We start from the raw sequence: 25366 nt of genomic DNA, 5'->3' as shown, positions 1-25366 counted from the left end.
CTCGGATTCCTGGGCGCGTGAGGGCGGAAGTGGTGGTGGCCGGCGCGGCCGGAAGTTCAGATCAGCTGATGGGGGAGGCGGCGCCGCAGCAGCCAAGAGGCCCCGGCTGCCGAGCGCTTCGTCCGGGCCTTGAATCTCGGAGACTGGCCACGATCCCCGTTCACACCTCGCAGTTGGGCAAGGCCCCGTCCCGTATCTCTCCCAGGCCTGAGATCCTCGCCCGGCACGGCCGCCCTGAGCGCCCCGGCCACCCCCAGCCCCGGCTCGCCCCTCAGGCCCCGGGCCTCCCCACAGCCCCCGGCCGGCGGCCCAGGCCCCGGATCCGCGGGGGGGGACCCGGCCCCGGGGGGTGCGGGCCCCATGGAGCTGATGTTCGCGGAGTGGGAGGACGGAGAGCGCTTCTCTTTCGAGGATTCGGACCGCTTTGAGGAGGATTCGCTCTGTTCTTTCATCTCCGAGGCCGAGAGCCTCTGCCAGAACTGGCGGGGATGGCGCAAACAGTCAGCGGGGCCCAATTCCCCCACTGGCGGCGGTGGCGGAGGTGGCAGTGGCGGTACCAGAATGCGAGGTGAGGGTGAGCTGGAAGGAGGGGAGCGGGCAGGCCCTGCTCCGGCCTTGCTCGAGAGCTGTCCCTGCTCGGGAGCTGTCCCAAGCTGTCCCTGCTCGGGAGCTGTTCAGGACTCGCTTTTCCGGTCTTCCTGGGGCTGCCTTCTCCACACCTTCCCTGTGTGTGTGTGTGTTTGTGTGTGTGTTGGAGTGATGGCTGGGAAATCCTGGGTTGGATAGGATTAAAGACAGAAAGTAGATCTTCTGTCGTTTATTTGCCGTAAGAGATGGGGTAAAGGAGAAGAATTCCCTCTTTGACTTGGGAGTACTTACCGAGTTCAGCCTGAGGCAGGCCAGAAAATAGAAAAGAATGTGGGTAGGGGCCGGATTGTGAAGAAGTGACCACTTGAGGTGTGTCACCCCATTGCAAAGTGTATTGGGAGCTTCTTGATTCAAGGTGATGATCTCTGGTCCCCGCTGCACGAAGAAGGGATTCCACGCAGAGGAAAGTGGAGGTGAACTGGCCTACGAGAGGAGATGTCACATAGGTTTAGATCAGAGGCTTGGTTCCTGACCATATTGAACATCTGTCAGAAGCCAAGCCTGGGACCACTGTACTAAAGCCTTAGATTTCCTTCATCTGGGGCCTGGGGAAGAGTGTGGGTACTTGACTCTGGAGTCTTGTGAAACATTCTTCTTGCTTTTCACTTGAGTTTCTTTCATCCTTGGGTCTTTCTGATGAGTGCTGTGAAGAATTTTGCTTTTATTAAAGAGGATGGAGAAGAGAGTGAAAACAGAAGCCCCGCAGACTCAGGACTCACCATATTCTTTCCTTGCCTTCCTCAAGGCACAGTTTGAGCTTCATTGGAAGTGGACTTTTTTCATCAGTTGAGGGGTTTAATTTGTGATTCTACTCTGGATTCTAAGGTTCTGTTTTCCAAACGGCCCCGGAGAGATTTCCAGCACCCCTTAGGGACAGAGAGAAATTTACATGTGTCACTGTTTAGGAGTGGTAATATTTACCTTCATTTGGAGAGATAGCATATGCTCTGTACACACACACACATCATAGGTAGTTTCGCTGTGGGTCTTCTATGGGCTCTCTGCTTCTTTCATATTTGCATGTGCGGGTAGGCTTAGAGCTCCTCACTTTGAGGGAAGTAACTGAAGATGGTGGTGAAGATTTTCAATATATTGGTATCTTTCTGAACAGGTTAAAATCTAGGAAAGCATGGCATTCCCCCCTCCCCCCCCGCCCCGCCAACCCTACCCTTTTTCAGTTGCTCATTTATAAAATAAGAAGATTGACTTTTTTTTTAGAAAGGTTCCTTTCAGCACCATGATTTTGTATATGTCTTTTAATCTGACTAGCAATTTGGTGAGATATGCAGTCTGTTGCGTTTCACTGCTTTTTGATTAAAACAGTGTGGGAAACTTTGAATGGTCACTCCATCTTACTCCCGGCGAGTCCAGGAGTGAGTGGCAGCCAGGTTCCCTTGGGGTAACCTCTCCACCCCCAGCCCACACCCCAGGGCATCCACTGTGGGAAGCCAGGGCTCAGGTGTGCCAAAGAAAGTGCAGACTCTCTCTTGCTTCTGGAGGTCCCTCTCTTAACTCTTCCGTGCTCTGGCCTATCTTCCCTCCTTAGATGGAGGCATGGAGTCATTTAGAGGGATAGTAAAAACAAACAAACAAAAAAGGGATAGTAAAAAAGGGACAGTAAAAGCAATTAGAGAAGCGAATGCCAGGGGAGATGTATACACAATGTAATATGAATCTCAAGTGCTAGGTATATGGGAAATTAGATGACAAGCCAGGTGAGACTCATTACTTGCTAGGCTCCTGGGACACACCTGTTTGGCCAAGAGTTTCTGGGATATCCCTGGTATCTTCTAGCAGGCTGTAGGCTGGGGATTGTTTAGCTCCCCTTCCCCAGATGGAGTCTTAAGGGTTAGTGTATCCTGACAGGAGGGTCCCTTGGTTTTTCATCCAGATGTCCTCTTTCCTTCATAGTGAAGGGGGGGGTGGGGTGCGTCAAGATGTGGCACTGGCATTGGTGCCAAGTAATCATGGCCCTTTTTGTTTCCCCTCCTCTTTCCCCTTACCTCAACCTTCGTTTCCAAAGATGGACTGGTGATCCCACTGGTGGAGCTGTCAGCAAAACAGGTGGCATTTCATATCCCATTTGAAGTGGTGGAGAAAGTTTACCCCCCGGTGCCTGAGCAGCTCCAACTCCGAATTGCTTTTTGGAGCTTCCCTGAGAATGAAGAGGATATTCGGTGAGGCTAAAGGACTGACAGTGGGGAGTGGGGTCCTGATGTTCCACACCACGCGCTGGGCTTCCCACGGAACAAAGGGCACCGTACTTGGGGCTGCGGTAAGGAGGCAGCCGGGGCAGGGAGTACCTGGGATTTTCCCCAGCACGGTGTGACACTGAGGAGAGTGCCCGGGGCATGGTGGTTTCTGACAGGGTCTGTGGAAGGGTATTTGCTGCATTGTGGCCATGTCTTCTTCACTCCCAGACTGTATTCCTGCCTGGCCAACGGCAGTGCAGATGAGTTCCAGCGAGGGGATCAGCTATTCCGCATGAGGGCTGTGAAGGACCCCCTGCAGATTGGTAAGGGTCCTTCACCAGTTGGTACTTCCTGCTCCTCCCACCCCGTGTTAAGAATTAAGGAACTACTGCAAGAAGCTGGAGTGGGTTGTCTGAAGAACTGCAGGGCCAGGGTCAAGGGCAGAGAACTGTGTCTTGGTGGCTCTCCCTGACCATACCGATGTTTCTCCCCAGGGTTCCACCTGAGTGCTACAGTGGTGCCACCTCAGATGGTCCCCCCCAAAGGGGCCTACAACGTGGCTGTGATGTTTGACCGCTGCCGGGTCACTTCCTGCAGCTGCACCTGTGGGGCTGGGGCCAAATGGTGCACCCACGTCGTGGCACTCTGTCTCTTCCGCATCCACAACGTGAGGCCCTCCCAATTTATCCTGGCCCTATTCTCCGCTCCACCCCCCCTTCTCTGCTGCATGCCTGGCCACAATGTGAGCCCCCTCTCCTCCCCTACTCTGCCTCTCTGTCCCCACCTCCGATGTCAGCAAGCCTTTTCCCAGATTGTTTCATTTCTCTCGGTGTTCCCTTCAGGCTTCTGCAGTCTGCCTGCGGGCCCCAGTGTCAGAGTCCCTGTCTCGGCTGCAGAGGGACCAGCTGCAGAAGTTTGCTCAGTACCTCATCAGTGAGCTCCCTCAGCAGGTGAGGGAGGTTGGCACACCCTCTCTGACTAGTCCAGGGCTGCATATCAGCCTTCCTGTTAGGCCCAGGCCTCCTTGGGTCACTTCTGCCTTTGTGTCCCTTTCCCCCTCAGATCCTGCCCACAGCCCAGCGTCTCCTGGATGAACTCCTTTCCTCCCAGTCAACAGCCATTAATACAGTATGTGGAGCCCCAGGTGAGTGTGGTGAGAAAGAAGGGCAGCAGGAAGAAAGCAAGCTTGGGGGTGCAGAGCGCCACTTACTAAAGGCAAATCCAGGCTCCTACCTCTAGGTGACTGACTGCCTGTCACCCCCAGACCCCACAGCAGGGCCCTCTGCCTCCGATCAGAGTACTTGGTATTTGGATGAATCAACACTCACTGACAACATCAAGAAGACACTGCACAAGTTCTGTGGCCCCTCCCCTGTGGTGTTCAGGTAAACAGGATCTCTTCATGCCTGTGTCTGTGGTGGGAGGGGCGCATCCCTCGGGCCATGGACAGTTTCTTTGTTTTAGTAATGCCTACCTCTCCCACCCTTCACTGGTACACTGCCTGGCGCATACATGTCACTAGTGAGATCAGTGGGTGATGATAATTTTATGTAGTCACAGAGTGGTCTGTCCTTAGGTAGAGCAGGAGTTATTTTGCTTCCTTTCAGCGATTGGGAAACTGAGGCAGAGGGCGATTAAGAATTTTTGTCTGGGTCGTACTTTGTCCCCTGTACTTTGTATTTTGACCCCTTTTGTGTCAAAGTCCTGTTGCTCTTTCACCTGCTTTATTCAGCCCCATCTTAGGGTCATCATTTTCCACTCTGCGACTTTCACAGTGATGTGAACTCCATGTATCTGTCTTCCACGGAGCCTCCGGCCGCTGCTGAATGGGCATGTCTGCTGCGCCCACTGAGGGGCCGCGAGCCAGAGGGAGTCTGGAACTTGCTTAGCATCGTGCGGGAGATGTTCAAGCGGAGGGACAGCAATGCTGCCCCCTTGTTGGAAATCCTCACCGACCAGTGCCTCACCTACGAACAGGTAATCCCGCAGAGCCCGGGAGGCCCGTGCTGGCGCATCCTCTCCCTCCCTTAACCGCACTCCCCTCTTGCTGACAGGGACACTGCGTGGGGCTCCTCTGTCTTCCTCTAAGTTGTTAGGTTCATCTCAGAGCCCTCTTTGTTTCCAGATAACAGGCTGGTGGTACAGCGTGCGCACCTCAGCCTCACACAGCAGCGCCAGTGGGCACACAGGCCGCAGCAATGGGCAGTCAGAGGTGGCGGCCCACGCGTGCGCCAGCATGTGTGACGAGATGGTCACACTGTGGAGGCTGGCTGTGCTGGACCCTGCGCTCAGCCCCCAGCGGTGAGTCTCCCCCACGGCTCACCACCGCCCAGAGATGGGGCCAGCCCTGGACAGACCGAGCCCTCATCTCCCGTACATAGACACACGTACCTACCGTTTTTCTAGTCCTAGGGAAATGGGAGGTGCTGAGCATTAGGGTTTCCAGTGATTTATGAGTTCTTTTCCTGAGAGGCTCTCTTCCATCCCCCCTCTAAATAACCCACTTTCCCAAATCCCTGAGTATTCGAGTGATGTCTATGGGGCTGGCTCAAGAAGCGCTTCCTGGGGTCCTTCCCTGTGCTCCGCTTCCGGGGAATACCATCTCCCCGTTTCCTCCTGTCCCTGCTCGGTGCAGTGTAGGCCCCACACGCCCTCCTGGCAACCTGCCCCTGCTTTGTTCCCACAGCCGCCGGGAGCTGTGTGTGCAGCTGCGCCAGTGGCAGCTGAAGGTGATTGAGAACGTGAAGCGGGGACAGCACAAGAAGACCCTGGAGCGGCTCTTCCCTGGCTTCCGGCCGGCGGTGGAGGCCTGCTACTTCAACTGGGAAGAGGCCTACCCCCTTCCCGGTGTCACCTACAGTGCCACTGACAGGAAGCTGGCCCTGTGCTGGGCCCGAGCCCTGCCCCCTCGACCAGGTGCCTCCCGATCTGGGGGCCTGGAAGAATCCCGGGAGCGGCCCCGCCCTCTTCCTGCCGAGCCAGCTGTGCGACCCAAGGAGCCTGGGGCCAAGCGCAAGGGATTGGGTGAGGGGGTCCTCTCGTCGCAGCGGGGTCCCCGCCGCCTCTCGGCCGAGGGGGGAGATAAGGCTCTGCATAAGATGGGTCCAGGTGGGGGCAAAGCCAAAGCATTGGGGGGGGCTGGCAGTGGGGGCAAGGGCTCAGCAGGCAGCGGGAGCAAGCGACGGCTGAGCAGTGAAGACAGCTCCCTGGAGCCGGATCTGGCTGAGATGAGCCTGGATGATAGCAGCCTGGCCCTGGGCGCAGAGGCCAGCACCTTTGGTGGATTCCCTGAGAGCCCACCACCCTGCCCTCACCCTGGTGGCTCCCGAGGCCCTTCTACCTTCCTTCCTGAACCTCCAGATACTTATGAAGAAGATGGTGGCGTGTACTTCTCAGAAGGGCCTGAGCCTTCCACAGCCTCTGCTGGCCCCCCTGGCCTACTGCCCAGGGAGCTCTGTACCCGGGACGACCTCGCTTCCACAGATGAGAGTGGCAGTGGGCTGCCTAAAACCAAAGAGGCAGCCCCTGTGGTTGGAGAGGAGGAGGATGACTACCAGGCGTATTATCTGAACGCTCAGGATGGGGCTGGGGGCGAGGAGGAGAAGGCTGAGGGCGGGGCTGGGGAGGAACACGACCTGTTTGCCGGACTGAAGCCACTGGAACAGGAGAGCCGCATGGAGGTGAGGGGGCTTGGAGGGGACTCTGAGGGTGCCTCTTAGCCATAGCTGGGAGAGGGACCGCCTGCCTCTGGTTGCGAGTGACAGGACTGTTGTGTGACTGTTAGAATCCTGCAGCAGGCTCCTAACTGGCCTCGCTGCCTGCAGTCCATTCTCTTCTCTCCATGTTGATCTTCCTGGAATATATGATTTTGTCACTCTGGTGCTTAAAACTCTTCAGTGGTTTCCCATTACCCTTAGGGTGAAGATGAAGGTCCTTGGCATGACCTATGAGGCTTCACTTGTTCTGAACTTTGCCTGCTTCTCCAGCCTCATCTAGCTACTATGTCAGTTACACTGCACTCAGTTGAGCCATTCCCGTAGCTTGCCATGCTCTCTCTTACATCCATAGTTTTGTACGGATTGGCCTTTCTGTCTGGAATATTCTTCCCTCATCTTACCTGGTTAGCCCCCGTTCCTTCTTCAGGCCTCAGAGATCTTAGAGATCATGTCCTCTAGGAGGTCTTCCCTGAGACTGCCCCTCTGCCCCAAGTCCCATTGAGGTATCCTGCCCATCTGCTCCCTTCTGGACCTTTCCCAGTAGTAGCCAGCTTCACACCTGTTTGTGTGTTTTTGTGTCTGTTTCTCTAATGGGCTGTGAGTCTCTGTGGTATACCCAGGACTAGCATAGGGCCCAGTGTATAGCGAGTGCTCATGGGATATTTGCTGCATGAGTGAGTATGGTGTCCTGCAACATGTTTGGTGCCCATGTCCTCTTTCCAGATATTATTTGCCTGTGCTGAGGCCTTGCATGCGCACGGCTATAGCAGTGAGGCCTCCCGCCTCACCGTGGAGCTTGCCCAGGACCTGCTAGCCAACCCACCTGACCTCAAGGTAGAGCCGCCCCCTGCCAAGGTGAGAGAGAACCCCCCTGCCTCCCCAGTTACCCATAACCCTCTCCCACGCCCCACCCCAGGCTAGAGTCTCCTCCCTCCACCAAGGCGAGTCAGACTCATCTGCCTGCCTCCTGTGCTTCCGTCTTTAGGGCAAGAAGAACAAGGTATCTACAAGCCGTCAGACCTGGGTGGCTACCAACACCCTGACCAAGGCGGCCTTCCTGTTAACGGTGCTAAGTGAGCGCCCAGAGCACCACAACCTGGCCTTCCGAGTGGGCATGTTTGCCTTGGAGCTACAGCGGCCCCCAGCTTCCACCAAGGCCTTGGAGGTCAGAGGTTCTATCTGAACCTTGCACTGCCATCTCCTCAGACACTCACACCTTGATCTCCATTGGGGTGATTGAGGTCTTAGCTCCTCCCTATGCCCTCAGGTGAAGCTGGCATATCAGGAGTCTGAGGTGGCCACCCTGCTCAAGAAGATTCCTCTGGGTCCGAGTGAGATGAGTACCGTGCGCTGCCGGGCAGAGGAGCTTCGGGAGGGGACACTCTGTGATTATCGGCCTGTTTTGCCTCTCATGTTGGCCAGTTTCATCTTTGATGTTCTCTGTACTCCAGGTATGATGCCTGACACTACAGAAAGTGGGGAACTGGGGCAGGGGTAGCTTTCTCTAAAGAGAAATCAAGAGCCCCAAGGCTCTGAATTGCCTGTAAGAAGCATCGGGCAGCTTCATGGAAGGGTCTGGAATGATGAGCGTCTTGGGTTTCTTCCCTTTTCATTCTGTCCCATGCTACTTCTGTCTGCTTACCTTACCCCAACTTTTATCCAGTGGTTTCTCCCACGGGTTCCCGGCCCCCAAGTCGCAACTGGAACAACGAGATGCCTGGGGATGAGGAGCTGGGATTTGAAGCAGCAGTTGCTGCCTTGGGTGAGTCTCTCAGTGTCTTGAGCACGTCTGTGAGCTAAGCCTGGCCCAGGCCTTGAAGTGCATGAGACATGGGCCCTCTTCTGAAGGGGCTCTATGGTAAGGGGAAAGCCAGCATGACGTGTATGTGCCATGACACATAGTGCCTATGAGACTGAAGAATTGAGGGCAAAAACGTGGGCTATGAATGTTGGGTGTTATAAGGACAGCAAAACAGGACTCTAGGGAAAGGCCTTAAGAAGGGGATAGAGTATGGAATATGGGTTAAAAGATCAGTTAAGTTCTAGGTAGGGGGACAAAACACTGTGAATAAAGACACAGGGGCAATCAAGTCTTCATGAGAGTGGGGAGCCCAACTTCCCTGAAGTGATGGATATGTTGGGGTGATAGAGAGGGCCAAATTATGACGGTCTTAAAAAGCAGACCAGAGCTTAGGCTGGATGTATTAGGCAGTGGGCACCTTCCATAGGAAATGGGGGTTGGACCAGGAGAACTCCTTACTTCACATGCTGGTGGCTGGGGAGCCCTGGCCTGTTTACCCTTGGCTGTCTTGCGAGTTATGGCCACTCACAACCCCCATGAGCGTCTCTTTCTCACAGGCATGAAGACAACAGTGAGTGAGGCAGAGCATCCCCTGCTATGTGAAGGCACACGTCGGGAGAAGGGTGACCTGGCCCTAGCACTGATGATCACTTACAAAGACGACCAGGCCAAACTCAAAAAGGTAAGGGATTGAGGTACTGGGAGTTCGACAGGCAGAGAGAGCAAATTTTATCACCTTTCTCAGGGGTTTCTAGTATAATGGAAGGGCTATTCTACCTACAGGAGATACCGGGGGAATCTTGGGAACACCTCGTAAAGAACATGAGAGACCAATGGTTCTTATAGGAATGCTTGGGCTTGGGGTGGAAGAAGAGAAGCAGGGGGCGTAAAGTTGTTCATTCATTCATTTATTCAATATATATTGAATATCAATATACTTAGTCCTGTGGTAAATGTTATAGGGGATACCAAGATATGTAAGCCAGCCCCTGTCTTCCAGCAGGTTCTCCTGTGGTTAGAACTGGGAAAGCCTTCCTGAGGAGGAAGTATTAAGCTGTTTCAAGGAGAAAGAAAAGTAATAGAAGTCAGGAGCTAAAGGGCATCCAGTCACCGCTTCTCTGTCTTTCAGATCTTAGACAAACTCTTGGACCGAGAGAGCCAGACGCATAAACCACAGACACTGAGTTCGTTCTACTCATCTAGCCGCCCAGCCACAGCCAGCCAGAGGTCTCCTTCAAAGCATGGGGGCCCATCTGCCCCAGGGGCCCTGCAACCTCTGACCTCAGCCTCTGCAGGGCCTGCTCAGCCAGGGAGTGTGGCAGGGGCTGGGCCAGGCCCCACTGAGGGCTTCACAGAGAAGAATGTGCCTGGTGAGGTGGGGGCACTGGGCAGGGGGGATGAGTGGTATGGAGCTGTGTTGGGCCCCCCTTTCCCAGGCTCATCCCAGTGTCCTGTCTTCCCTACGTAGAGAGTTCCCCACATTCCCCCTGTGAGGGTCTCCCATCTGAGGCAGCTTTGACCCCAAGACCAGAGGGGAAGGTTCCCAGCCGCTTGGCACTTGGCAGCCGTGGAGGCTACAATGGACGGGGCTGGGGCTCACCAGGGCGGCCTAAGAAGAAGCACACAGGTAACAACCCGTGGGATGACATGGAGGGAAGGATATTCCTGAAGGTTGGAGTCTGACTTCTGGAGCTTCTGACTTCTGAGACTGACTTGTCTTGGGGGGGTTAGGCATGGCCAGCATTGACAGCAGTGCCCCTGAAACGACGTCGGATAGCTCCCCAACCTTAAGCCGGAGGCCACTTCGAGGGGGCTGGGCCCCTACCTCCTGGGGTCGAGGACAGGACAGTGACAGCATTAGCAGCTCTTCCTCAGACTCCCTTGGCTCCTCGTCCTCCAGCGGAAGTCGCCGGGCCAGTGCCAGTGGAGGGGCCCGGGCGAAGACAGTTGAAGTTGGCAGGTCAGTGGGAAGAAATACCCTTGTCTTCTGACCTGGCCCACCCCGAGAACCATATCCCTAGTGTAATCCAACTGTTGTCTCCGCCAGCATCCTCACTTACCCTGGTCTTTTCCAACCTACCTGGACACCCACCTCAGAGAAACCCCAATCCCTGTCCCTACCCCATTGCCCCTTCAGGTACAAGGGCCGCCGTCCTGAGAGTCATGCCCCCCATGTACCCAATCAGCCATCAGAGGCAGCTGCACACTTCTACTTCGAGCTGGCGAAGACGGTGCTGATCAAGGCAGGGGGCAACAGCAGCACTTCCATTTTCACACATCCATCTTCCTCAGGGGGCCACCAGGGTCCTCACCGTAACCTGCACCTTTGCGCCTTCGAGATTGGGCTTTACGCCCTTGGCCTGCACAACTTTGTTTCTCCCAACTGGCTCTCACGTACTTATTCTTCCCACGTTTCCTGGATTACAGGTAAATCCAGCATCTTGATTTGGGTATGGGAAGGGGATTAATCGATGGTGATAAGTCTTATCCTTGTGGAGTTACTGACCTGATAGGAGAGACGCCATTCCCATTCCCATTGCCCGTGCTAACCCCACTCTGCTTTTCTCTCCTTTTCCTGAAGGCCAGGCAATGGAGATTGGCAGCGCAGCCCTGACTATACTGGTAGAATGCTGGGATGGGCACCTGACACCCCCTGAGGTTGCATCCCTGGCTGACAGGGCATCACGGGCACGAGACTCCAATATGGTGAGGGCGGCGGCGGAACTAGCCCTAAGCTGCCTGCCTCATGCCCATGCGTTGAACCCCAATGAGATCCAGCGGGCCCTGGTGCAGTGCAAGGAGCAGGTATTTTTACAGGCAATTGCGGACCTGCTTTGGGACATCTGGGCAGGGAGGTTGGGTCCAGCTCCTGATTCCCATATCCTGGAGTTCACAAACTATCCAGTTGGTCCTCTCATGGTGACACTTGACATAGTAATGTGCTTTCACATCTATTACATTCTTTACCTTACAACTCTGAGAACAGGATTATTCCTAGTTCATAGGTAAGGAAATGTGGCCTATAGTCTAGGGACCAAGATGATCACCAGGATGGAGTCCTTAGGGAAGGCCTCAGGGAGATGATGGGACTTGGCTGGGAGTAGCTAAATTAGTTTGGAACTGGGACTGTAACCTGGGTCTTGACTTCTACTGGTCAACAAGTATCTGTTCACTGTCTGTGTGAAGCATTCACTGCTCTTGACACTGACTCTGAGCACTGGCCCTGACCTTAGATGCCTCCCCAGGAACCAGCCAACTCTGAGGGAGACATTGGAATGTCATCTAAAACTGTCCCTGAGTAAAGCCCTTTCCCCTTAACCCTCTTTGCCCCTCCCTTCCAGGATAACCTGATGTTGGAGAAGGCCTGCATGGCAGTGGAAGAGGCGGCTAAGGGTGGGGGCGTATACCCTGAAGTGTTGTTTGAGGTTGCTCACCAGTGGTTCTGGCTATATGAGCAAACAGCAGGTGGCTCATCCACAGCCCGTGAAGGGGCTACAAGCTGTAGTGCCAGTGGGATCAGGGCAGCTGGGGAGGCTGGGCGGGGGCTGCCTGAGGGCAGGGGGGGCCCAGGGACTGAGCCGGTTACAGTGGCGGCGGCGGCAGCAGCAGTGACAGCAGCCACAGTGGTGCCAGTCATCTCGGTGGGGTCCAGTTTATATCCGGGTCCAGGACTGGGGCATGGTCATTCCCCTGGCCTGCACCCCTACACCGCTCTACAGCCCCACCTGCCCTGCAGCCCTCAATACCTCACCCACCCAGCTCACCCCGCCCACCCCATGCCTCATATGCCCCGGCCTGCCGTCTTCCCTGTGCCCAGTTCTGCATACCCACAGGTGAGTATGCGATGTTCTACTGGGAGATTGGGCACGTGGGAGCACGTTGGGAGTTCACGGGGGGTTGGAGTGGGGTACTCCGGGAGGATAACAGGGCTGTCCAAGAGTCCTGGTGAGGTGGCGGGAGTCGGGGGACCCAGCCCAACTAAGATATAAGAAATGCAGGATACCCAGCTGTGGGACAAATGGGGAAGAGCTACATCCTAATATAATTTGAAATCTTCCTTTTTTTCTTCTTCCCACCTCTAGGGTGTGCATCCTGCATTCCTGGGGGCTCAGTACCCTTACTCGGTGACTCCCCCCTCACTTGCCGCCACTGCTGTGTCTTTCCCCGTCCCTTCCATGGCACCCATCACAGTACATCCCTACCACACAGAGCCAGGGCTCCCACTGCCCACCAGTGTGGCCTGTGAGTTGTGGGGACAGGGAACAGGTGAATGGAAGGGAGGCACACCGGGCAGGGGAGGAGGGGAGGGAATCCTCTCTGTCCCTCTCTGGGTTCAGTTCCTCACGTGGCTTTCATCCCACCCTCAGTGAGCAGTGTCCATCCAGCTTCCACGTTTCCGGCCATCCAGGGTGCCTCACTGCCTGCCCTGCCCACACAGCCCAGCCCTCTGGTGAGCGGGGGTTTTCCACCACCCGAGGAGGAGACTCACAGTCAGCCTGTCAACCCGCACAGCCTACACCACCTGCACGCCGCCTACCGTGTCGGTGAGAGGAGGGCCCTTCCTGTGCCCCCACCTGCAGCCAGAGGCTCTTCCGTGACCCCTCCCCACCATACCTCTTAATTGGTTTACCGTGGGGTCAGGTACCAGGCTGAGGTAGAGGGTGGAGGATGCACCCTCACCATGTGCCCACCGTTTTCTTCCAGGGATGCTGGCACTGGAGATGCTGGGTCGCCGGGCACACAATGATCACCCCAACAACTTCTCCCGCTCCCCCCCCTACACTGATGATGTCAAATGGTTGCTGGGGCTGGCAGCAAAGCTGGGTAACACCTCCCCTCCCCAGGACCATTGTCCGCCCTCACCTGCTCCCCCCACCTTCCCATCCCAGACCTCCTTCCTAGCTCTTGCTCAGAGTTGAGGCCTTGGTCGGGTACGTGTGCGTGCGCGAGGGGCGGGGGGCTACCTCAGCTCCTGGGGTGGAGGGAGGCTCTCTGCCAGGCCAGAGCTGAGAGATTAAAGTTGGGTCCCTAGGGCAGAGGTGGCCACCCCCGTCTCATGCCCCTCCCCCCTGCCCCCCAGGAGTGAACTACGTGCACCAGTTCTGTGTGGGGGCAGCCAAGGGGGTGCTGAGCCCGTTTGTGCTGCAGGAGATCGTCATGGAGACGCTGCAGCGGCTGAGCCCTGCTCATGCCCACAACCACCTGCGTGCCCCGGCCTTCCACCAGCTGGTGCAGCGCTGCCAGCAGGCATACATGCAGGTGATAACCCAGGAAGTATGGAGCAGGGTGGAACACCTCCTGGGCAGGCAGGGAACAGATCACCCAGGACGCCAGGGCCGAGGGGCCTGGTTCTGTGCTTAGTGGCTTAGTGGCTCCCCACATCTTCCAGTACATCCACCACCGCTTGATTCACCTGACCCCTGCCGACTACGACGACTTTGTGAACGCGATCCGCAGTGCTCGCAGCGCCTTCTGCCTGACACCCATGGGCATGATGCAGTTCAACGACATCCTGCAGAATCTCAAGCGCAGCAAACAGACCAAGGAGCTGTGGCAGCGGGTCTCACTCGAGATGACCACCTTCTCCCCCTGAGTCTGGCCCCCCTCGGGCCCTATACAGGGACACAGGCCTGTGGCTATGGGGGCCCCTCACAAAGGGGGAATGAATCTTGGCTGGACAGATCATCCCCACTCAGTTCCCTGGTAGCCCAGACTGGCAGCTGTTCTTGGGCTGTAGCTTGGGGCCAAGATGTCTCAGACCCTAGAAGCCTAGGGTTGGGGGAGACAGCCCTGTCTGGGAGGGGGCGTTGGGTGGCCTCTGGTATTTATTTGGCATTTATAAATATATAAACTTCTTTTTTACTCTCGTCTGCCTGGGCCTTTCCCTTCTTTCCCTCCATGTGTGGATGAACCTTGAACTGGGGCAGAGGAAAAGTCTTGATACTTGCTTTATTCTAGGTTTCTCCCACTCCAGTGAGGCGGACAAAACAGAAAAATAAGGATGTTTATTAAACTCATTTCTAGCCCACAGCTAGGGCTCATATTCAGCTCTATGAGCCACCGTCCGACCTCATCCCCATTCAATGTGAATGACATTAGAGAGGCCGGGCCACAGGTAGATCCCATTGATCCCACAGTAAGGGGTCCCTCCCACGGCCACTATAGATAGATACATTGCTGGGGATAAAGAGGGAAAGCACTGGATTAATACGTTCCTCTACACCCTGCCTGGACCCTCTCATTTCCCCCCCACCTTCCAAGACCATGGGCCAGAGGTGCCTAGTACCATCTTGTGGGGTATCAAGGGAAGCCCCTTTATTAGACCCCAGAGCTATGGGAAAGGGATGCCCTTCCCTTAGCCATCCCAGGCCTCGAGGCCACTGAGGTAGAAGGGGGAGGGGCCAGGCCACTCTAATCCCCCTTGTGGGCCCTGCTCTGGGCTTGCCCCTTAGGGAAGAAGGGGGCTTTTGCTGGTACGGGAGGCTGATACATCAGCCCAGACTGGAATGCTGCAGTTCTTCCCGAAGCCACGAGGGCACTGGCTGGCCAAGCCGGCTCAGCAGCTTCGACAGCTCCAAATTATGGTTCCGGAAAAAATCCGTAAGGAAAAGGCGGGACTAACAGGAGAAAAATGAAGTCAGAAATGGTGAGGAGTGGACAAAATCAGATCTTACAGGTGGAAAGGGATACCCTATCCCTGGCTTTGCTTACCTCAGTGTCCATATCTGGGTACTTCCGGCCTTTGCTCTTGCCTAGACAACGAGTCTTGCCACCTTCAAGTCCCTGGCACCAGAATCCCTTATCTTCATCAAACCTGCTCAACAAGAAGAGGCCATTAGGTGACAGAGAGAAAAGAAATCCAAGCCTCATAAATGTACACTACCTCTCCCAGCCCAGAGGGACACATGTCTCTCCTTGCAAGACAGGGTAAATCCATGTCTCTTCCAAACAGACACGGTCAACCTGCTTCCCCACTTCCCCCAGAGTCATCCTCCCCTGGGTCATGCTCTCCCACCTGAGGGTCCGTGTGTAGTTCAGAAAGGGTGTGATACCCAGGAACTTCTGGATGCTCTCCATTGAGGCAGCTGGGTTGGTACGCAGTTCTTGCCCATCCACAATCAGCAACTAAAGGGACAGGGATGTGGTTCCCTCTGTATTCCTTAGAAGCCTCCGGGCTGAAGGAAAAAGGAGGGGAAGGGGACCCCCATGTGGGCTACTGGGGAACTATACCTGTCCAGAGGGGTAGTATGTCAGCCAGCGTTGCAGATGGGTGGAATAGTAGCCAGGGACAAGACAACGGTTCTGTAGGGAGCGAAGTGCCAGAGGGGCCTGGGAGGAGGCTGAAATCACCTGGTAGAAGGTATAGTTCAGAGCAACTGGGTCTCCATGGGCTCGCTGATGCTGAAGGACAAGGAACAGGAAGGCAAGGAATTGGTGATTTGACAGCATTGTTCTGCCCTTACTCTTGGTCTAGTGAACAGACAGCATAGGCACCCCTCCCTAAGGCACTAGCTTAGTGTCCCTACTCTCATTCCTTTCTGTCTCTCTAGCAATCACCACCTCTCTTAAGCTCTGATGTGTGCCTAGCTGCAGGCTCACCTGGTACCAGGAGTAGGCCCTGTCAGCAGGGTTGGTGAGCACAATGATGATCTTGGCTCGCGGTAGGAGGGCAGCCCCACGGCGTGGTACAACCTCTGAGTCAAAGTAGGTGGCACTTTTTTCAAACAGGAAATCAGTGCTGGCATTAGAAGGGACAGGGAAGAAATCCATGTACCTAGGAAGTAGTAGAGAGGAGAGGCAGAGAATTTGCAGAGTGAAGAGGCCAGATATCTGTGCTGGTAGAAGCTGGAAGGGGGGAGTTTAGGGGAAGGGAGTGTCCTGAGAAGCATTCCAGGTCTCACCAGTCAATGCCCTTGTGGTAATTAGGGCCGCTGAAGAACTGAATCTCCTCAAAGGTGCTGGGGCTCGGGAAACTGCTAGTCACAGCTGGGTGCAGGCTCAGGAAGAAGTGAATAGCTGTGGTCCCTAAATGGGAGAGAAAGTCCAGGCCATCGTGGGAGAGAATCCACCTCAACAACATCAGCTTGAAAGAGGTGAGAAAATAATCACTCTGGGTGGTAAAATACCCTTTGGCCAAACTAGAGCGAGAAAAGGAAAGCCTGAGAGAGGCCCAGGGAAGGGTTAAAATGGCAGTTCTCAGCCTTGATTGTGCATCAGAATCACTTGTGGGTCTTTCAAAAAAAAAACTCAACAGATGATTCTGATATATAACCAGGTTAAGAATCACTCAAAGGACTAGATTAATGAGGGGTGGGTATGAGAAGGGAGCTTCTTGGCCAAAGAATTCTTTGGGTTTAAGGTAAGGCAACAGAAGTTGGCTAAGGATGATTCACCTGTCTTCTGGGGTCCCACAATGAGGAACTTGGGGAGCCGATCACAGGTTTTCTCCTTGGACCAGATATCTTTGTGCCTCTTGTCGTCACAGGGATTCTGAAAATGAGGCCAAGAATCAGATAATCTTTTCCTCAACGGCCACCCCCATCACGTCTCTAGGTCAGCCTGAGCTCCACCTATACCTGCCAAAGGGGGCTTCGCTCTTGAGGGAAGAGGTCAAAGTACTTCCGTGCGAGAGGGACAGGAGGAAGGGTCTGTAGGCGCAGCTGTGTCCAGCACTGGAGAAAGCGCACCAGGCTCTCAAAGGTGTACAGGCCCAGCCGATCATTTCCATAATTAGACAGATGAGTCATAAAGATGCTGATCTGAAAGGGGGTGCCTGCATGTCAGATTTGGAGAGCCTACCCCACTTCAGAAGTGGGCGTGGTGAGCAAAAGTCTCACTATGCAAACACTTTGGCTGTCCAGTCTTCTAGCCCTTCCTCTCGGCACCTTACCGGATTAAGCAGCACTGTCAGAAAGAGTTCTCCACCTCGGATGCTCCGGTCTAGTTCGCGAGAGCCTCCGGGATACTCATTATAGAAGATCGTGTGAGTGAAGAGGCCACACGTCTGCCGTGGCAGCACCTGAAGGGAAAAGAACAAACAGGGACAGATGAGATTTGAAAGGTAGAATGAGAAGTAGATTAAGGACAAAAGACCTGAGGCATTAGGATTCCCTGGGTTTGTAGAGGACTCAGTCTGAAGTTACAGCAACAAAGCTCTTGCTATGTGCTTTATGACTTTTCACCCCTCTACCCCCGATTATATGGATGAACTTGGACAATGCAGGTTGGAGGCTGTCCAAATGTGGGAGTTTGATCCAAGTCTGTATTGGGAGTCCCTCACCATAATGCCATTGTGAATGAAGCCACGGCGGTAGCGGGCAGGGCGGAGATGGGGATACTCCTCAGTGCTGGTCACCTGGATGCCCCACACGGATTTCCAGGCCTCATAGAGCTGTGTGTGGATGGGATACACGCCGGAGTGGTGGGGGGCCACAGCGTACCCCAGATCCGTGGGAATCCCATGCTCCTGGGAATGGCAGAGACTCTCACCAGGACCTGGTGAGGTTTGGGGAGTAGAGGGTAAAGAGGGTGGGGATGCCTCCACAGAAAGAAAAATGGAAAGGGTAGGGAAAGGGTACCCCATTAGGGTAAGGTTGAAAAGGAAGCATCATCTTTGGGAGAAAGTACGGGGAAGAGATCCAAGGGTCTCACCAGAGCAAACTGTTTGTTGAGCCTCATCTGGTCAGCCAGCACGGAGCGATTGTGGAACAGGTGTGGCTGCATGTGGCTCCACATGTGGGGGAACCACCAGAACTCTTGGCGGTGCTTCAGCAGCATGTCGTCCCCTGCATCCTCCTCCTCTGTCCCTATGACCACACACTGACCACTGACCACAGCCAGTCAGCCCCTGTGCCCTCCTTTGTTCTGTAACAACACTGACCACTTTCCATCCTTGGGACAACATTGCTGACCTCTGCCCACCTAAGACCGACTAATTTTCCCGATTGCCAGCCTGCCCTCCAGCCGCCCATGCTAACCTAAATTCATACCCACTGCTAGCTCCTCACAGCATTCTGACCCCAAACCTTGCCTCTTTTCTCCAACCTGTCTGCCCAGGAGGATGGACAGTGAAGGGACAGATCAAACTAAGACTGATATGCTGAAGGAGCAGGGGAATAAGCTCACCAGTATGATAGAACTTGCCCGAGAAGCCCAAGTTGAAGGTGAAGTTGGGGACTAAGGTCCTGAGTTTGTTCTGGGTGGTCAACAGAGCCTGGGAAGAGTAGCAGGGACATGAGAAATCAGGAGACTCAGAAGGAGAAAAATGAGAAGTAGCATTCTTCTTGCCTAGAAAGGGCAGGGAGCATACCTATGACAAGCTCAGAATCAAGGAAGGGAGTCTGATAGGACAGAGCTTGAAACAGCTTCTAAGGAAAGAAATGTGAGTCAGAAAAAAGAAAGACTGACCTCAACATCAGCCACCTTCATACGGGTTCCTTCCTTGCCCACAAAGATGTCATCGATGTCTACCAAGATGTAACGGTCAAGGTCCAAGCAGAGGCGCTTGCCAGTGAGGTACGCAACAGCATCGACAAAAACGAGCTTGTGAAGCCAGAAGGAGAGGCCGTGGCCAAAGAGCACCCGCTGGATGCCATCGTGAAGCCCCAAGTCCTGTACCACAGTGGGAAGCCGGGCCCGGCGAGGCAAGGGTCCTGGCACCGGGGGCTCAGCTGGCCGAAGGCTGGCAAGAAGCACTGGTTCATATGTGCTATGATTGGATTGGAAGATCGTCCAGTCATCACCGGGCAGTGGCCCAGGCTCCAGGCGGCTGGGGCGTGTGAGATGCAGTAGTGGGGCAGAAGGATTCACTTGGTAGTCCTGGAGCCCCAAGTTTGAATGTAGAAAAAGGGGAAAGCCCTTGAGCTGGGCACTCAGTAAGCTATGCTCATGGGCTCGGAAAAAGCCAATGATGCCCACACCATACTCCACACAGTACCGGTCTAGCAGTTCCCGACTCCAGGCATCCAGGTTGACATACTTGAGCAGGTTCTCATAGATGACCAAGACATACCGGCCACGGGTATGATCAGTCAGTGTGGGCATGTCCCCTCGGCCAGGTGCCAGCTCAGTGCTGTAACGAAAACGGCTAGACTCCAAGATGGCCACAATCTCCTGTCCCAGCTGTGAGTATGCACTCTCCACAAACACAAGGACCACGGGTTCAGTTCGTGCTGTCTCTGGAGGCCTGGGGGGCCGGGGTGGGACTGGAGGCCGTACAGGGCCAGGACCAGCTGCCCCACCACTACTGCAGTCTCCCAAGGGCAGGGGCAATGGTTCCTTGGCCTTGGGGCTGGTGGATACGTAGTAAGCCAAGAAGCCCATGGAGCCCAGACTGAAAGCGATCAGCAGCAGTATGAGGCGGTGCAGTTCCAGCTGCCGAGCTGGGCGTACCACCTTCCACAGCTTGAGCATGGCGGGGGAGGTGAGGCAGGGACGGGGACCACCTTAGGGGATGGGAGGTAGGAGTTCTATAGGCTGAGGCTCTCTTGGGAGGGTAGAAGGATATGAAAAGAGGGGAAAGGGATTCCTGCAGGGTCAGTTCCCTGAAAAGGTGGAAACAAGTCCCCTTAGTATAGGATAGGGGAGGTAGAAGGGGCAACAGGGGGCAACTGGACAGAGTCCATTGGTCTCAGGTCACCATGGCCCACTGGCCCATGGCTTCAGGATGCAAATCTAGCCAGGCTCCACCTTTGGTCCTGGCTGAGCTCCTCACATCAGAGGTCAGCAAAGTTCACAATCTCTGCCCTCACTACCTGTAAGACAGAGAAATCAATGGGTTACTTCTCTCCTTGAAATTGTGTCATTAATCCATTCCTCTCTTCACCCCATTTCTCTTACCTCCTGCTCACAGGATGGTTTGTTCTCCAAAAAAAAAAACTCCTGTAGAAGAACAACATAATCTGAGTCTCATACTTTAGCTTCACAGCCTGTTCCATTTCTTAGAATACTGTCTAAATTCTCCTCCCTGAGCTAAGCTCAGAATTGAAGCAGTATATCCAAGGTCTGGAAGGGAACAAATTTCCCATTGACAAGAGGCCAAACAGCCCAGGAGGCTGAAAATGAACCTGCTCTGAAAGGAGTTCCCAACCCATGACAGAGCATTTGTTCAGCCAGTAGGAGCTCTGTTCGTCCTGTGAAGAAGGGACGGAAAGCCCCAGAAGTCCCGTGCTCCAACAAAATATCAGATAAGAGGAAACTCATGTGTCTGTTACTCTTCCTCATCTATCAAACGCAACACCACAGGCTAACAGCACTAACGAAATTGCAGTCAGGTGGACACTATGGTGGGGAAATTCAAGAGGGAAGAGAAATGGTGCTAGCTAATCATTCTATTACCTTCCAAACCCAGAACCTGGGGATTCTCTTTTCCATTGCTTGTGAAAAATTACCCATCCCCCCCTTTACCTCACTTGTGGCAGTGTCAGGAGGGGTGATAACAATGTAGCCCCAGAGCAGGCCACATCACTGGCACCTAAGAAAAGCTAGAAAGCTGAGTCCAGAGTTTGTCTCCCTATCCACTCCAGTTCTCTTTCCTAACTTAGCCTAGGTGGTACTACACCCTCACCCCTGAACAGCTCAGAAAGGTCCTGAGCTAGCCTGGAGAGACATTAGGGATTGAGTCCTGTTACAAAAACAGAGCAAACTGAGTGGGGCTGAATGACAGAGAACAGGAGCTTAAGTAGTATCCAATCAATAATAGAGAAGAAGTAAGAACAGTAAGATGAGAAAATAGTTTTAAGGAGACCTAATTTCGGAGAATTTTTTCCTTAAGTAAACTGCTTCTAGAAGCTTTACCGTCACTCTCCCCACCTTAGTCACTCGAAGTTAAGGCCAGTGGCTGGAGATCTCTCTCTACCACACATTCCCCCCACCCCCCCACATACATCTCCGGGTGATTAAGCAGAGACGGGGTCCTTCAGAATTGAGAGAGACAACTTAAGAATAGTTCTGCTTTGGCCTGGGTAAAACTAATCGGCATGAAAGGAGAGCTGGGAAAGGATCAAAATGGTGATGGGAAGGGATGAATCCTAAGAATTAGAGGAAACTTTTTGGGGTAAACACAGTAGTGAGAAGAAGTCACTGTGGGGAAGCAGATACTGGGGGTGCATCACCCACGAGGTTAAGAATAAGAGTTAACATTTACTGAGGGCTTACACTATGCCAGACATTCTTCTAAGAGCTTTCCATATATTTAACGCTCACACCGGCCCTAAGAGGTAACTAATATTCCCATTTTACATATGAGTAATTTGAGGTCTAGGGAACTTAGTAACTTGCCCAGGATCACACAGCTCAGTCAGTGGAGGAAATGGGATTCAACGTCAGGCCTGTCAGGCTCCAGCCCTGGTCTTAACCAGTGCATTTTAGCTTCGGACCTAGAAGAAGCAGCAATATTTAGGGAAGGGGTGATGAGGGAGTACTGGGGGAGGATGTGGGGTGGGAAGATAAATGCTGAAGCGGGACCGCGGCGGGGAGGGGGCTAAATGTGCGCGCAGCAGCAGGAGGAGAGCAACAGCGGGGGGGGAGGGGGGCGCTGGGGAAAGCGGGGGTGTGGGCCCCGCGCTGGGAGAGCGGCAGTGCAGATGCCGCGGGAGGAGGGGGACCGAGCAGCGACACGGGCGTGGGGGGCTGGCACACGGGGGTCGCGGATGGAGGGCCCTGCTGGTGGGAACATGGGCTCACAGGTGGGTATGGAGAGAGTCGGCCGTGGAGCATTAAAGGGAATGGGGCAAGGGGCGCGCGGAGGAGTCTGCGGCGACATCGGGGCGGGCGTCGGACTGGGGGAGCCCCGAGGGGAGGAGGAGCCCCGTGCGGAGGGGACGAGCCGAGGGGAATGAGGCCACTGCCAGGGCGGCCTGCGGAAGGGACGGGGGAGGGGAGCGCAGGCCGCCCCGAGGGGCGGCCGGGGACGCCCCTGCGGGCGGTTTCGGTGGCCACACTGAGGGAAGTCTGTGAGGGGAGAACTGCGGGGACCGTGGGCGGGGGCCACACTCTGAGCGGGGGTCTCCTCAAGGGCGGCTCACCCGGCGGACTGGGCGGCGTCCCCGCTGTCCCCGGGCTCCGCCACGTCCCGGGGCTGCCCGGCTTCCCTGCTCTCGGGGCCTCGGGCCGCGTCGCGGCGGCTCCGCCATCTCCGAGCGAACGCTCTGCCGCAGCCGGGCCCAACCACCGCTCCCAGCGGGGGGAGGAGGCGCGCAGCCGCTCGCGGCCCCCCTTCGGGTCCCCCCCGCCTCCGGGCCGGGCAGCCGCGCGGCCGAGGTGCCGGGCCGCCGAACGGTGTTCTGCAGCGCTCGGCCGAGCCGCAGCCTCATAGACGGCGGGCTCCGAGCGCCCCGGCAGAGGCACCCCCCCTCCTTCTTGCGCAGTGGCACGGTCCGGCTAGCGTCGGCGCCGAGGCTCCCGGAGCCGGGGCGGGCCGAGGGTGTGGGCTCTTCCACTCGGTCCGGCGGAGGGGGAGCCGGGCCGGCCCACTGAGGGGCGGGAGGGCTGTCCTGGACGCGGGCGGGGCCCGGGGGCGGGGCGAGACTCCGAGCTCACCCGCTAAGGGCCCGAGTTCTTCCCCCCGCTCCAAACTCGCCTCAGCAGCCCGGGGGACAAATTGGAGGCTGATGAGTTTATGAATAAGTCTTATTCTAAAATGGGCCCAAAAAGGGTGGGAGAAGGTACATCTCTCCACCTGAAGCCTTGTAACCCAAGCTGTTAAATCTAAGCCTCTGGCCATAAGCCTCCAACAGCAGTAACACAATGGAGTGTTTAAAGGTTATTTTATTAAATATCTTCAAGGTTTCATTGTAACAAAGCTATGAAGGGTCTACCAACATTCAGAACAAACACTAACTATTTTTAAATTATTTCTATGTCATCATGCAAAAATTCTGCATCAAATGCCTTCTCATTTCCTGTTTAAAAGGTGATTTTTTTTTTAATAGTCTATTATCTATAGATGCTGACATTAGCCCCAGAAGAGGATTAAGAATGCTAAGAAGTGGGGCTGGAGCAGCCATATGAAGCTATGGGTCTTAATGAATTCTAAGACCATTTGTCTTCAAGCCAGCAAAACCAAACCCTGTGGTGAAGGTGTCTGCGTGGTGGTACTGCAGGCTGCAGGGCAGGAAAGGGTTAGGGCCCAGGGGCTGGGGCATGCAGGAGGTGCTCGGAGGAGCCTGGCTAAATCCAAGCACCAGCACCTGTGAGTCTGCTCTCTTCTCAGCTGGCTCCAAGGTAAACCTGTAGCTTTGCCTCTTCTCCCAGCTCCTGTGCCTCCTTAAGGCAGTCCAGGGAGCTGGGGCCTACCCATCTATCCCCCAATAGTGCAGACATTTGTGCAGACAGGTCTGCACGGTTGTTTTGGGGGAAACCAAGGCCACGTCCAATTGCTCCTCCATTATCTTCTCTGCTATCTGCTTAGAGTATAAATTTTTCCCTCCTGGAATGGAACTCCTTGAGCACAGAGAGGGACAATGAATGTAGGAGCCTTGGCTCTGGACATCTCTTTTGGGTACATGCAGGTGAGAGACGGGGTGATGCCCATGCAGATTGTCCAGCAGTTAAGTCTATACTTCAGTTGGTCAGTAAAGAGGTCTCTTTATAGAGGATACCTCTTCTTGCCCGAGTAGTCAGGTCAATCTCAAAGACAGGAAAAGAGATGGGCGTGCAGCAAGGGAAGAGTAAGAAGGGAGGCAGCCCCGAGGGCAGCCTGAATGCATAGAAACAACCATCACTCAATCCCACTGCCTCACTCTTCCCATCCCACAGGGGCACTTGGCAGAGGGCCCAGGCCCAGATGAGGGTCAGCACAGGGACCACCAGCATGAAAAGGCAAGACAAAGATGGTCCAAATCAGCACGGAAACACAACTGCCAAAGGCAGCAGGGGGAGCCCAGACCAAGGCCCGGCTCTCTCTTGCTAAGTTATAAGAAAACAAACACGAAGCAAAGCGGCAACCCCTCCCACTTCCCAGCTGCAAGGATGGGGCCTCAATAGCAGGGCCCACGTGCATTGTGCATCCTATAGAAATGGATGAGTCAGTGAGTGCATGTCAGACTAACACGAGGTTTCTCATCAGCTTTGTAGCGGACACACTTCTGCAGCACCAATTCTCTTCCCTTCTATACTAAATGGTACAGTACAGCAATGTCCGGGCCCTGCTTCTCAGTCCTGAGGCCACTGTTTCTCAGCTGCCTCCACGGCAGGCTGGGAGCTCCGCGTTCTCTCCCAAGTAGGTCTGTTGGCCATGATGTTCTTCATCAGCCTCATTCTAGGCGTGTATACAAATTCTGAAGACGTCCATTCCTAGACCTGGGGCAGGTAGGCCACCTCAGGGACTGTAATCACATCACAGCCCCCAAAGTTCTGTCAGAGTTCTTGCCTGGTCCCCTGAGTCCATGGAGGCCAGAGGCTGAGCTCACCTCTTCAGGGCTGGTAGGTGAGCCCATTGCTTGTGCCAGGATGGGCATCACACAAACTCCTGCCTTCTTGCTAGCCCAAGGGCTATCGGTGGTTTTAAAACGCATCACGGTATGGATCCCTTTTTTTTTTAAAACGATCTTCTTTTCTTAAATGTAAAAAACACCTCGGTACAGCAGAGACAGACACGAAGGGCGGGCGGGAGGGCTGCATGCAGGGGCGTGCATTGGCTGCTGCCGCTTTGTAATTTAATTGTTTTAAACCTCAAACGAACAGGACTGCCGCTGTCACTCAGGCCCTCCAGAGCCACTGGCTGCGAAGGTTTGACCTCCGGCTGGGATCTCCTTATGCCCCTGTCAAACAGAACAGACGTGGTAACAGAACAGAGGACAATACCCACACAGAGGAGTTCCAGAGACGTAAACACACTACACACGTGGTCAAGTCTGCCTGAGAGGGTGGAGGATGGGGGAGAAGCTAGTATTTAAACATAACACTGCCTCACATTTGCTGAGCACTTACTAAGTGCTTTACTTACAAGTATATTATTTAATCCTCACAACAACAAAGGAGGTAGGCACCGCTCCTTCCTTTTTTTTTTT

General features: G+C 54.8%; 3 protein-coding genes across 36 annotated transcripts in view; 1 reads left to right on the top strand and 2 right to left on the bottom strand.

Annotated features, from left to right (window-relative positions):
• The first annotated feature begins 71 nt into the window (after window positions 1–71).
• ZSWIM8 (zinc finger SWIM-type containing 8) lies at window positions 72–14224 on the top strand. Of its 9 annotated transcripts, none has more exons than XM_082424156.1 (26): window positions 72–568; window positions 2672–2825; window positions 3069–3163; window positions 3335–3507; window positions 3683–3790; window positions 3903–3984; window positions 4105–4225; window positions 4616–4817; window positions 4966–5141; window positions 5527–6520; window positions 7280–7411; window positions 7542–7721; window positions 7824–8007; window positions 8220–8318; window positions 8915–9039; window positions 9487–9727; window positions 9826–9984; window positions 10089–10317; window positions 10495–10784; window positions 10939–11162; window positions 11699–12190; window positions 12440–12599; window positions 12725–12901; window positions 13062–13181; window positions 13506–13616; window positions 13747–14224. In XM_082424156.1, exons 1-26 carry the CDS (start codon window positions 361–363, stop codon window positions 14205–14207), a joined length of 5697 nt encoding a protein of 1898 aa, XP_082280282.1. In that variant the 5' UTR covers window positions 72–360; the 3' UTR covers window positions 14208–14224. The 9 variants fall into 9 exon arrangements, with proteins under 9 accessions (XP_082280282.1, XP_082280281.1, XP_082280280.1 ...); XM_082424155.1 differs by having other exon boundaries at window positions 3335–3582; XM_082424154.1 differs by having other exon boundaries at window positions 3335–3582; window positions 12440–12623.
• Window positions 14225–14347: 123 nt separating this feature from the next.
• On the bottom strand, window positions 14348–22727 carry NDST2 (N-deacetylase and N-sulfotransferase 2). Of its 9 annotated transcripts, none has more exons than XM_082424164.1 (16): window positions 22382–22726; window positions 21632–21733; window positions 20196–20234; window positions 18765–20110; window positions 18483–18570; window positions 18009–18163; window positions 17638–17823; window positions 17248–17376; window positions 16934–17116; window positions 16751–16847; window positions 16259–16382; window positions 15957–16131; window positions 15588–15758; window positions 15373–15482; window positions 15069–15171; window positions 14348–14974 (listed from the first exon to the last, which is right to left on the bottom strand). In XM_082424164.1, exons 4-16 carry the CDS (start codon window positions 19767–19769, stop codon window positions 14849–14851), a joined length of 2652 nt encoding a protein of 883 aa, XP_082280290.1. In that variant the 5' UTR covers window positions 19770–20110; window positions 20196–20234; window positions 21632–21733; window positions 22382–22726; the 3' UTR covers window positions 14348–14848. The 9 variants fall into 9 exon arrangements, with proteins under 9 accessions (XP_082280290.1, XP_082280291.1, XP_082280289.1 ...); XM_082424165.1 differs by having other exon boundaries at window positions 20196–20237; window positions 21636–21733; XM_082424163.1 differs by having other exon boundaries at window positions 20196–21733.
• Window positions 22728–23105: 378 nt separating this feature from the next.
• CAMK2G (calcium/calmodulin dependent protein kinase II gamma) overlaps window positions 23106–25366 on the bottom strand; it is a 54254-nt gene continuing 51993 nt past the window's right edge. For all 18 annotated transcript variants that reach the window (XM_082424937.1, XM_082424953.1, XM_082424949.1 and 15 more), the window contains one exon: window positions 23106–25117. The gene's annotated coding sequence lies outside the window, so the exon portion shown is untranslated. The remainder of the gene's footprint in view (window positions 25118–25366) is intronic.

This window comes from Balaenoptera physalus (genome assembly GCF_965194825.1).
Source record: "Balaenoptera physalus genome assembly, chromosome: 14".
Lineage (NCBI taxonomy): Eukaryota > Metazoa > Chordata > Mammalia > Artiodactyla > Balaenopteridae > Balaenoptera > Balaenoptera physalus.
This window is presented reverse-complemented; position numbering and strand designations above follow the sequence as displayed.